The 12,083-nt window shown below is 50.8% G+C and overlaps 1 protein-coding gene across 25 annotated transcripts in view; it reads right to left on the minus strand.

Moving 5' to 3' along the window:
- Positions 1-12,083, minus strand: part of ZMYND8 (zinc finger MYND-type containing 8) — a 126,720-nt gene that overhangs the window by 89,192 nt on the left and 25,445 nt on the right. The window contains exon 1 of one of the 25 annotated variants that reach the window (XM_073793075.1): positions 7,413-7,760. The exons of 23 other annotated variants lie outside the window; for them this stretch is intronic. Coding sequence is in view for 1 of the 2 variants with exons in the window: in XM_033840816.2 (XP_033696707.1) it covers positions 7,254-7,332 (79 nt within the window). In the remaining variant the exon portion in view is untranslated. Of the gene's footprint in view, positions 1-7,253; positions 7,388-7,412; positions 7,761-12,083 lie in introns of those variants that run through there. One more of the 25 variants, XM_033840816.2, reaches the window with a different exon arrangement.

The following is a 12,083-nucleotide window of genomic DNA, read 5'->3' on the forward strand; positions in this document are numbered from 1 at the left end:
TATTTAGCAGGTTAAAAAAAGTATAACTGTGCAAAAAAAAATATACCCCACCCACCAGAGTCCCCGTGGCCCAGTCACCAGTAGGCATCATGTTTGCGACTCTCCTCCAAAGAGATCAACGCAAACTACATTCTCACCCGATTCTCATCTGAAAAATGCCAACCCCACCCTTGTCAATCCATCCCTTTCTATTTTTATTCTCCCAGCATCTCATTAAAACACATACACTTGGGACTTCCCTGGTGGCACAGTGGTTAAGAATCCTCCTGCCAATCAATGCAGGGGACACAGGTTTGAGCCCTGGTCCAGGAAGATCCCACATGCCTCAGGGCAACTAAGCCTGTGTGCCACAGCTACTGAGCCTGCGCTCTAGAGCCCGCAAGCCCAACTACTGAGCCCGCGTGCCACAACTACTGAAGCCCACGTGCCTAGAGCCCATGCTCCACAAGAGAAGCCACTGCAATGAGAAGCACACACACCGCAAAGAACAGTAGCCCCCGCTCACCGCAACTAGAGAAAGCCCGTGCGCAGCAGCGAAGACCCAATGCAGCCAAATATAAATAAGTAAATAAATTGATAAAAAACAAAAAATATAGATTATTGCAATTAAAAAAAACCACACTTCCACCACCATCCAATCTTCACCTGCGAAGATTTTAATCCATTCCATGCCAGATGGCTGTCCTGTTAGCTTAGGGAGGATACAATGGAATGCCCAGGGGCATCTTCTATCCTTGAGGAATGAAAGCTACAGGCACCAGAAGAGAAGAAAGCTATGCCGAGAGCACAGGTGATGAGACAGGACACGGAGTCCGGAAAGATGACTATCCACAAAGATGGCCTGATGACGTTCCCCGTCCAGGGTTACCTCTCAGGCAAGTCCCAGCACACAGGCTGTGCTGTGTGTCATAGCCCTTTGTCTGGACAGGAGCTGCTGGGGCAAGATCAACAGGGTCCAAAATGGCCACATGCAAGGCCTCCTAGTGGCTTACTTTTGAGTGAAAGCTGGAGCATCCTCCAGCAGGCTCATAAAGACAATGGACCACTTCTGCAAAATCCAAACTACACAAGGGAATTCCCCAGGCTCACCACGCAGACTGCAGGAAAATCCTGAACAAATGTTCAGGTTGCTGCACTGAGACACAGCCCCGAGAGGAAATTAAATGCTAACCACAGACACCTTGAAGAAGAGACCCCAGAATCAGGGGACCATCCCACAGACATCAAAACAGCGGCCTGGAGAACCCAAAGGGTTGGCCCAGCAGCACACAACAGCTAGTTAGTGGGAAAATGCACTAAAAAGATGCAGCCTGGGATTGGCAAGCTTCCCCAGAGAGCACCTCCTCTCATTCCCACAGGGATCCTCACCCCACTTCCCCACCGTACGTAAAAACTCTTTCTCTATAGGGTCTTTGACCCAAGCATCTCCTCCTAGAAGCACGTTCTATAGACATGGTCACAGGGCAGCAAAGCACATGCAAGATGATTCAACTGCAGCACTGTGTGTTGGACTTACGTGTCCACAAACTGGGAGCTGGCCTGATAACATACTGCGGGATACAGCCATGAAGAAGAATGAGGCACCTTTAGACAAACTGACGTATGACAATCTCCAAGCTTCTGCATCAGGTTAAAAGAGCAACACATGAAAATACCAATGGCATTCTTCACAGAACTAGAACAAATAATTTTAAAATTTGTATGGGAACACAAAAGACCCCGAATAGCCAAAACGATCTTAAGAAAGAACAGCGCTGGAGGAATCATGCTCCCTGACTTCAGATTATACTACAAAGCCACAGTAATCAAAACAGTATGGTATTGGGACTTCGCTGGTGGCACAGTGGTTAACAATCCGCCTGCCAACGCAGGGGACACGGGTTCGAGCCCTGGTCTGGGAAGATCCCACATGCCACGGAGCAACTAAGTCCGTGTATCACAACTACTGAGTCTGTGCTCTAGAGCCTGCGAGCCACAACTACTGAGCCCACGTGCCTAGAGCCCGTGCTCCGAAACAAAAAGAAGCCACCGCAATGAGGAGCCCACACACCACAATGAAGGGTAGCCCTCGCTCGCCGCAACTAGAGAAAGCCTGCGTGCAGCAGTGAAGACCCAACGCAGCCAGAAATAAATAAATTTATCAAAAACAAAAAAGAAAAAGCAATGCATGTCTAGCACCATTAACAGACTAACACACACAGCCCAAGAAATATGGGGGTTTTGTCTTTCTCTTTTTTGTCTTTATCTTTCTATTTTGTCTTCTATTTTTTCCTTTTTAAAATTTTTTTTGAAAAAGATGTTTTATATATATTCATAATTTACATAAGCCTAAAATATTCCTGGTTGAACACAAGAAATACAAGCTCTTAACGGAGACTGGTGGTTGCCTCAGGGGAGGAGAGCTTGCAAAGTGTGGGGCAGAGATTATTTTCCACCATGTGCCCTTATTTATCATGTGCCTGGACTACTTTATCAAAGTAAGGAAAATTAAAAAGGAAATATTTAGCAGGTTCAGCATCACATAAAAAAGCAGCAGGTGCAAACCAAAGCCAGTAATGAGCAAATGACAGAGACCCGATTCAGGATAAAAAATGTCACCAAATGGACAAACTTGGGGCTGATCAGCTGAGCGTGCAGACCCCAGGAAGGAGTTTGGGATTTGTTCTACGTGGATCTAATAAACCCAGATAACTCTGCTCAAGTGTCAGAGGATGGGCGTTTAAGAAAAGCGTTTTGGGGGCTCAAAGGAGATGTGTCCCAGAAGAAATGGCACCCTAGCCAGGCAAAAAGGGAAAGCCATTGGGCCAAGGTTTTGATTTCGCATGTATTATTCCATTTATGGACAGATTTTGAAAGAGAGCACGTGAGCAACGTCAGGCCAGTGGAAAGCTAGGAACAAATTCAGGGAAAAAACAAGTAATGCTGACCCTTGAACAACACAGGGGTTTGGGCTTCGACCTCCACACAGTCGAAAATCCACGTACTGCTATCTCTGCCTCAAAAGCAAAAGAACTGATGAAGGACTCACCCAAGGGTGGGAAGCCAAGCAGTCTGGACAGAATCAAGACTCAAACCCTAGTTTTTTGTGATTCCACATACTGTGGTCTGTAGTCAAACACCAACTTTCCCCTACACTTAAAGATCGGTCAAATGAAAACACAGGTACTCTATTTACTGAAAAAAATCCACGTGTCAGTGGACCAGAGCAGTTCCAACACATCTTCTTCAAGGGTCAACTGTAGTGTTGTCGATGTTTCTCAACAGAGCACTAATGGATTTTGGCAGGGACGGCTCCTCCTCCTTGTCAGGACAACCTCAGCCCCCTCCCACCCACTGCCATTGATGCTCCCAAACACTGTGACAACCAAAAGCGCCTCACATACCTCCCAATCCCTCCCAGGAGTGGCACTAGCCTCCTGGAGCACCGCAGAGCTGGAGCATGGGGCACAGTGGACGAAACCCACAGCCCAGCCCACACCTGGTCGACCCCTGGGGCCAGAAAGCTCTCCAGCTCCTCCCACTGCAGTATAAGTCATTCACCTGTGGCTGAGATCTAGGATGATGGTTCCCCAAGTGCTGTCCTCACGCAAGCAGCAGCAGCCAACACCTACGAATTTGCTAGAAATGCACATTCTCAGGCCCCACGCCAGATCTACAGCGTCAGAAACTGGAATAGGGCCCAGTGATCAGGGGGTTTAACCAGCCTTCTGGAGGATTAAGGTGCACACTAATTCGAGATGCTCTAGGTTGTATGTTTGGGGGATGGAGTGTGAGTTCTCCAGCCTAGAGATTCCTGCTGATCTCCTCTCCTTCCTCATCGCGCTACCTGTAGGGTTGGTTCAGAACCCAGGAAGTGAAAGCCAAGCAAGGAGCCAAGGAGAAAGAATGAGAACAGCTAAACACATGACCCCAGGCGACTCCCCATACTTCTCAGGGCCTCAGGGACACACCTGTAAAATGGGAGGAGAGACGGAGAAAAGGAACAGAACAGTTCTTACCCGGAGCCCACGAAAATGCTTCAGGGCCCCATGAGCCGCGTGCCAAGGTTCCGTACGTGGAGACAGTTTCTTGGGAAGAGGGGCCATAGCCTACACTTCACCTTCTCACAGGAGACATCAGCTCTAAAGATTAAAAAACTACAGGGCCAGAGGATCGTAAAGTCTATTTTAACTTTGCAATTCTTTAATTCCGTGTGTAAGCGGGGCGGGGGGAATCCCTAGAAATGAATATACTCAGAAGCCACTGAGCGCCAAGGAGACAGTTTTACCTGAGGCCACCGGGAAACGAAAGGGCAGCAGGGCCTAACACAGTGAGAGGAGGAGTCTGCCCCAAGGCTGCCCATACCCAAGAGGATCCCCAACCCTCTAGTCTGAGCAAAAGAGAAAATCCCCAATTCCATTCCTGGTTGCAAACACACCGACTCCCTCCAGAGTTAATGAGCATTCAGTGGCTGTATCCAAGGGGTAGAAATTTAATAGATTCCACACAACAGACACATCTGTCAACAGCAGAGGCTTTCACTGAAGCCTCTTAGGGAGAAAAATTGAGAAATGCTAGCTGGATTCAGTGTCCTTCCCAGATATGAGACAGCGGGCCAGCATTCTAACTTAAAAACCTACCCACTCCAATGGAGGCTAGGCCTCTGCTGGTGATAGAATGGTGGGTGGGAACCTTGCTGTAGTCACGGTAACAAAGCTGCCTTGAGGACCTTTTCTAGAAAGCTGAGTCAAAGGTTTTGTGGGGGGGGGTTCCCTCCCCTCTTTAATGATTTAATTCTGACAGGGACATATTTCTACACGCATTTCATGTGTAATCATGAATGATGACACACAGCCGCTGGACAGTGAATCACCAGGGAAACGGTTCACCCTTGATCTGAAAGACCTTCCTGGCAAGTAGCAGGACCTGGGATTCTTACAGGGCTGGCCCACCCCCTCCATCCCAAAATAAGTCTGGTTCTGAAGGAGTTAACGTGGGCGAGGGAGTAGAGCGGTCTAGAAGAAAAGGCCAGAGCAGTGACTCAGGGAAACAGCTTGGCATGGAGCAGGAAGCAGCAGAATTTTCCCCTCCTGTGCCAATTCACTGAAATCTTAATAATAGGGCGAGGTCTACTGAGTATTTAGGAACCAAGCGTGTGACGACATCCTCCCTGAACCTGTGTCTTGTGATAGGCCAGAAATAATCCCGCTCAGGCCTTCCTAGATGTCCCTTGACCTAAGGGACGCCTTCCTTCAAGATAACCCAGCCTCTTAGCTTCCCTGAGCCGCGGGTATTAACAGCTAGGATGTTCTTGTATTGCACACAATGAACCAGACCCTGTTCAAAATGCCTTTCACGCCCTTCCCTCTAAGTCACCCACCCAAGATCACACAAGTAGCCGGGCTGGGATTTGACCCCAGGCAGTGCGGCTCGGAAGGCCCAATGGGTGGCCTCACCCCAGGGAGAGGTTTGTCTCAGCTCTGCAGCCCAAAGACTTCCTAATTCAGGGTCTCAAAATGTTTTAAGAGTACACTCTCATTTTGCTTTTTTCCTTTCCAGCTGCAGACGGTGGGCTGGGGGGATTGGAGAGCTCCAGGAACCGGGAGGAAAGTGGAAAATCATGGTGTGTCACTTGCTGATGATGCAAGTCGTTCTCCCAAAGGCGCTTCCCAGGAAGCAGATTCACCACCCGACCCTCACTGGTGGTACCACAGGCTGGTCTACACCACAAAACAGGCTGGGGGGCTGCACGGCCATCTCCCCTCCTCCAAAACTTCTTCCCAGTGTCCATCCATCCAGGCCAGTCACACCCCACCCCCACTCACATCCGGCGCCTGAGTCACAGCGCTCGCCGACTTCTCCAGAGTCTAGGAAATGACACACCAGTTACAGGGAATTGTCTCCTCCGGAGAGAGCACAGGCCCCAGCTGAAGGCCGGGCGCTTCCCCTGGACTCCAGGGCCTGGAGGACCGGCCCTGTGCTGTGTTTTTGTGGGTGTTAAATTTCCTTGATGAGCTCAATGGCAACATGGACAGGGGCTGAATGAAAGACTCTCGGTCGACAGGCCCGAACCAGCAGCCAAGGCCACGGAAGTGGGGTGACCAACCACTGGTTGGCTGAAGATGGCCAGTCAAGTGGTCACCCTACAGTGAAGTCAGGCCGGGTGCAGAGGATACAGAGTGGTCAGGACCTAGTCTTGCTGCCACCCTGCAAGCTCCTCAACCTCTCTGTGCCTCTGCTCTTCCTTCCGTCACATGGAGATGGTGGTACCCCGTGGAGTTATCCACAGATTAAACGGGTTAATTCATGTGATGCTCTTAGTGTAATACCTGGCAGAGAGGAAGCACTCAATAAACAGCAGCTGTTTTTTTTTTTTTAAAGCCACACACATTCCTCTTCCTCCTCTTTCCCCTCTGCCTCCTCCACCACCATCCCTCTCCAAAAGCAGAGCTGAGTTCTCCGAGGAGCATGTTAAATCAATGCTACACCTTCAGCTACGGAAACGCCAGCCTATATAAAGTGGAGCCGGGAATCAGCCCAGGGCACGATTTCTCCACGTCCACAGGACCGCGCAAAGTCCAGGTTTCCTCCTGTAACGGCCAAGGCAGGCGCAGGGGCAGAGGCCCGTGCGGGCTCAGCCACGAGGACACGGGGTAACTGCCAGCCCTCGCCACGGCCTCCCCCAAATGTGACCACACGCTGCTCTCCAGGAGCAGCAGAGCCTAGCGCAGTGCATCATTTCAAGGCGTTTCCCAAAGACACAGAGCGGGTACCTTAACAGACCTCCCTCCCCAGGAATCTTAGGGCCCTCTCCAGCCAGTAATTACATCCTAATGAAACAAAAGCCCGGAATGTCCTCCAGGCCCGGGACCAGAAAAGGAGGGGAATCGGGAGCAAAGCATGGGGACAGGGAGGGCACATCATTTTTCTTGCCACAGACAATGTCCAAGCCACAAGGAACACGTAAGCGACAGAAACTCTCAGAATAGTTTGCTGACTTGGAGCATCTCCTGGACCCACAGACTCTGGAAGACGGGGCCGCAGCCTGGGCCTCCCCGGGGAAAAAGCTGCACTGGCCTAAGCTGGGCTCCTAAAAGGTCTCCCGCATGTGACTGGGAACTTCCAGATCAGGAAAAGAAGGGCTGGAATGGAGATGAGGCAGTGGGAAGAAGAGGGTCACTCTCAACTTGGGGGAAATGTCACTGTACCAGGAAGCCGGGTACCGCAGAGGCCAAGCAAGCGAGGGGCAGGTAACCCTGGGATGGGGTGCTTACCTGCCATCGAGAAAGCTCTGCTGTTCTGAGGGCCTAGCCTCTCTTTTAAACAGAACTGAGGCTCCCACACGGCACACATTCCTGCTTCCGGATCCTCAGCAGCCTCTCCCAGGGGGAGGAGGAAGCAGCACTGCCGACAGGCTAAGAGTCACCACTTACCAGGCTGACCAGCGCGGCCAGGACAGCCTCACCTCCCTGCAATCAGGCAGCCCGAGGCCCGGCGACGTGCCTTCGCGTCCCTGGGCTTTCGGCTCTAATTTACCACCCTCGGCAGACGGCAGCTCGGCTGAGCTGAAAATCTTCAGTGCGAGCACCGAAGAGCCATTTATTTCGCTGATGTGGATAAACACAACAAGCTGCAGTGGTTCTACTCGCTGGAGTGCACATATCAGAAGGCGGGTGGAGGCAGGGGGATGAAGTTGGGATGGCTTGCATTTTGAAGGTGTTTTGAAATAATTGTTTCCAATTATCTTTAGTTCTGATGTGCCTCTCCCAGAAATGAGAAAACCATCTTCCCACCGTACACACACAAACTCAACCGTCTTCCCACTGTACACACACAAACTCAATCTCCCTCTCCCCTCCCCCTCCCCCTTCTTCTCCCCCTCCCCCTCCCCATCCCTCTCCTCTCTCCTCCCTCCCTCCCTCTCTCTCTCCGCCTCCCTCCACTTTTCTCTCTCTCTCACTCTCTCTCCCTCCCTCCCTCCCAATAATGCAGAAGTGGTGATTAATGGGCACATTCATATGTAAAAGATAAACTTCCAAACCCTCCAGGCAAGACAGAAATTGCTTCCAACGAGGGAGAAGAGGCTGATTTACAAATGAATTCACTGTTTAGGCCTCAACATCTAGAGGCAATTGCCACCACGTAGCCCTTTCTCCCCGCACCTCCCTCAGCTGGGATGAAGCCCTCTGGAAAAAACGACGACATCTCAACAGGAATTTCCTGGTTCCAGAATGCCAAGCTCTTTCGGTCTTCACAGAGGGGGGGAGGCCGGGCCTAACTCCCTACAAGAAAAACTGCTGCACCCCACCCACCCGTTCAGCAGGTCCAGGCCCAGAAGGCTTGCATCCGACGTTGTGTACATATTTGAGGCCCTGAGAACTCTGCCGAATCACCGCAAAGAAAATGTGGAGAAACCAGTTGCCTTTGGCCTTTACGGTAGCTGGCGGAGGAGCAAGCTCGCAGGAGGCCCTGGTTCTAGTGGCTGAAGCCCCTGCGCATTATTATCTAGGCTGCAGGGACTCAGCTCAGGTTCTGGAAAGTTCAGGTGCTGGTGGGTGGCTTTCAAATTGCAATGGGGAGTTACAGCATCAGAGGGACAGTTCAAAAACAAAAAGACTGCCAGCAGCAGCTGAAGCAGCAAAGCGGGCTGGAGAAGAAAGGGGGATGAAGAGGCTGCAAGGAAGGGGGGCAGATGGAGGAAGAGGTGCTGCCGCTCATAACCAGGCAACGTTCCCCACACACCCTGGGCGGGGCCTCTCTAAGAGTCACCTTAACGAAGACTAAGAAAAAGACACCAGGGAAGAAGGGACCGGCCCTCTAGTCGCCTCATGGCCTTTTTTTGAGGAAGCAAAGATGTTCAGGCCCAGAATTACCCTGGTCAAAAGGATGCTTAACGTCACCTGGATACGGAGGTCCCCAGGCTTAAGAGTGCAGGAAGGATGGATGATCACAGCCCTTGCAACACACCTGAGATGGAAGCCAAAGAGGAGAAGTAACTTCAATGTCATCCATAGGGGACTGACATGCAGCCATAAAATGAAACAGAGAAGGAATCACGTCTTTATTTACTGGCCTGGGGCAAAATTCAAGTGTAAAAAGGCCAGAAATAGAACCTGGGTGAGAGCTGCATGGGTTCTGGGTTTGCAAAGGCCTGGAGTAACATCCAGGAAATCAGCCAACACTGAACTCCTCTTTGAATTCTTTCTGATCCCTGTCACGTATTTAACTATTTAAGGTATGTTTAAATGACTATGGGGAGAAATGGATGACAGCAACAAGATTTATGGGACTCTCACTACACGCCAGGGACCACGTCTGTATCCCCAGCCCCCAGCAAGCAGGAATTCAGCACATCCTCCCACCCCGCCCCAGCATCAATCAGGTGCTTTTAAGGGGCTCAGGTGTCTAGAACGGTGAAAAACAGTGGTTCTCAAGCCGGTCCCCCCCCCAGGGGACACTTGGCAATGTCTGGAGACACTTCCGGTTGTCACCCCTAGGCAAAGAGAGAGGGGTTGCTCCTGGCATCTACCGGGCAGAGTCCAGGGATGCTGCTAAACACCCCCACGGTGCATGGGAGAAAAGAAACTTCCAGCGAGCTGCCATCAGGTCTACCCTTCTGTCAATACACCACCCACAGAGACGTCTGCAACCATTAAGAGAAAAATAGTGCCTTATGTTTCACCTGGCGGCCCTGACTTCAGATTTCAAAAAGAAGAAAACAATGGGACCAGTCAGTCAACAAATAGTCACTGAACAACTCCTAGACATCTGGGCTCCCGGGAAGGGCCCTTGCCCGCCGTGGGAGGGCAGCCAGGAACAAATAATAGTAATAACAGCTACCTTTTGTTGACCACTTATCACCTGTGAGACACTGTTCCCAATACAAATGTCAATGGACTTGCTCCTCACCACAGTTCGAGGAGGAGGTAGGACCACAGACTGCTCATTTCACTGACGAGGAAACTGAGGCCCAGAGAGAAACAAGCCCATGAGGAAGTGGCTGGTAAATACAGGATGAATACAGAATTTGTTCAATCTAGAAATACTGAATAAGAAACTGATTACAGATGGACAAAAAGCTGAGCAGGACAAATTCCGGGAATTTGTGAATACACATTAGGGAGAGGGGGAGCCAGGAAATTCTCTCTCCTCTTTCCTTCTCAAACTGGGCTCATGCGATTCACAGCTAACGTTTATTAAGAAGCTACCTTACAAATCCTCCCCAAAATCCCACGACGTAAGGATGGGGTCTTGTTCCTGTTTTGGCCACGTCGCGTGGCATGCAGAACTTCCCCGACCAGGGATCGAACCCGTGCCCCCTGCAGTGGAAGCGTGGAGTCTTAACCACTGAACCACCAGGGAAGTCCAAGGATGGTGTTTTTGTACCGATTTCATAGGTGAGGCTCAGAGAGGCAAAATCTTCGTGGCCTTGAGGCATGCAGGTCAAAGCAGCATGCTGGGGGCTCCATCACAGCTGGGTCCCACTCCAAAGCCCTCCAAACCAGTCAAGTGACTTCCCTGAGTTCCGGGATGCCACCTTGTAATTCTCCATCACTAAGGGCATGTTTGGTGCCGGCCACGGTCAACACAATGCTGTCGTTCAGGGTGTGGGCTCTGGAGCCAAGCCACCAGCTCTGAATCCAAGCCCTGTCACCTGCCTGCTGTGTGTTCTCCGGCAAGTTACTTAGCCTCTCTGTGCCTCAGTCAATTCAGCTGTAACTCTTAGAGCTGTAACTGACTCTTCTTTAAAGGGCTGTTAAGAATAAAGGAGGCAATGCACTCACAGTGAACAGCTCATCAAAGCACCACCAGTTGTAACTGGTAGGTAATTCTCCTTTAGGGGAAGGAGGCACCAGGGCAGAGAAAAGACATTAACTCAGAAATCTCAAACCAGTTTCCCCAAATCATTATGCATCTTCACCCCGATTTGCGCCCGATCAGCCCTTCTCAACCGGCTTCTGAAAGGGGTTCACTGATGGGAAATACAAACTTTCACAGTAAGTCCTCCCAGGCTGGCACAAGTTCAACCCAAGCCAGCCTCAAAATCCCCTCAGGGCTTAGGATTTCCTCCCAGATCAAAGCAGAAGCACCAGGTGGTGGCCCACAGACCCAGCCCTACCCTTGCTGATTGACCTTCCACCCCAGGACGCCTCCTAATGCCCTCTCCTCCTTACTCAAATGAGGCTCAGGAAGCCTGGGAGAGAGGAGGCCTCAGAATCCCCATAATCTGCAACGTGCGTGAAGAATGCTGAACCCGGCAGAGTCAGGACGGAGGCATGGAAGTGCCTACGTGGTATCTGGCACATAGCAAGCGCTCTGCAGAGAGCTGTTCCTCCCCTGCCCACCCTCACTTCTGCCTGTTCCCGTTCAGTCCACCCTTCACAGTTGCCACCTTGATCCAAGCCCTGGGACTATTCACTTGCCCTTGCTAGCAGCCTTCTTCAAACCTAAATAAAATAAGTAGTCCCCTACTTAAAACCTGCGAGGACTTCCCTGGTGGTTCAGTGGCTAAGACTCTGTGCTCCCAAGGCAGGGGGCCCAGGTTCGACCCCCGCTCAGGGAACTAGATCCCACATGCTGCAACTAAAGATCCCACATGCTACAACGAAGATCCCGCGTGCCGCAACTAAGACCCAGTGCAGCTAGCTAAGTAAATAATAATTAATTAATTTTAAAAACCCGCCAAGGGGCTTACTGTAGACACCCAGCATCTTATCAGTATCTACCATGCCTCCAGGGATCTGGCCCCGCCCACCTTTTCTCCTCCTTTCACTCAACCCTAACCACAAACAGCCTCTAACGAGCCAAGTTCATTTGTCCTTGCTGACTCTTCCATCTAGAACATGCTGTATGCCCAACTTTCCCATAGTTGACAACTTCAACTTTTGGCTTAAATGTCACTTCCCCAGAGAAGCCTTCCGTGGCCACCCCAAGTCTCCAGCCCTCTTACGGTATCATCTTAAAGTAGGATTCTTTCCCCCTTCATTGTGGTCATCTCCAGCTGAAAATTGTTGCGACTTATTTTCTTTTTTGCTGGTTCGTTTGTTCATTGGGTCTCCTCCAGCATGTGACCTTGATCTCAGTTTTTCTGACTTTCTTTGCTG

The sequence above is a fragment of the Tursiops truncatus genome, chromosome 15 (genome assembly GCF_011762595.2).
Source record: "Tursiops truncatus isolate mTurTru1 chromosome 15, mTurTru1.mat.Y, whole genome shotgun sequence".
NCBI lineage: Eukaryota > Metazoa > Chordata > Mammalia > Artiodactyla > Delphinidae > Tursiops > Tursiops truncatus.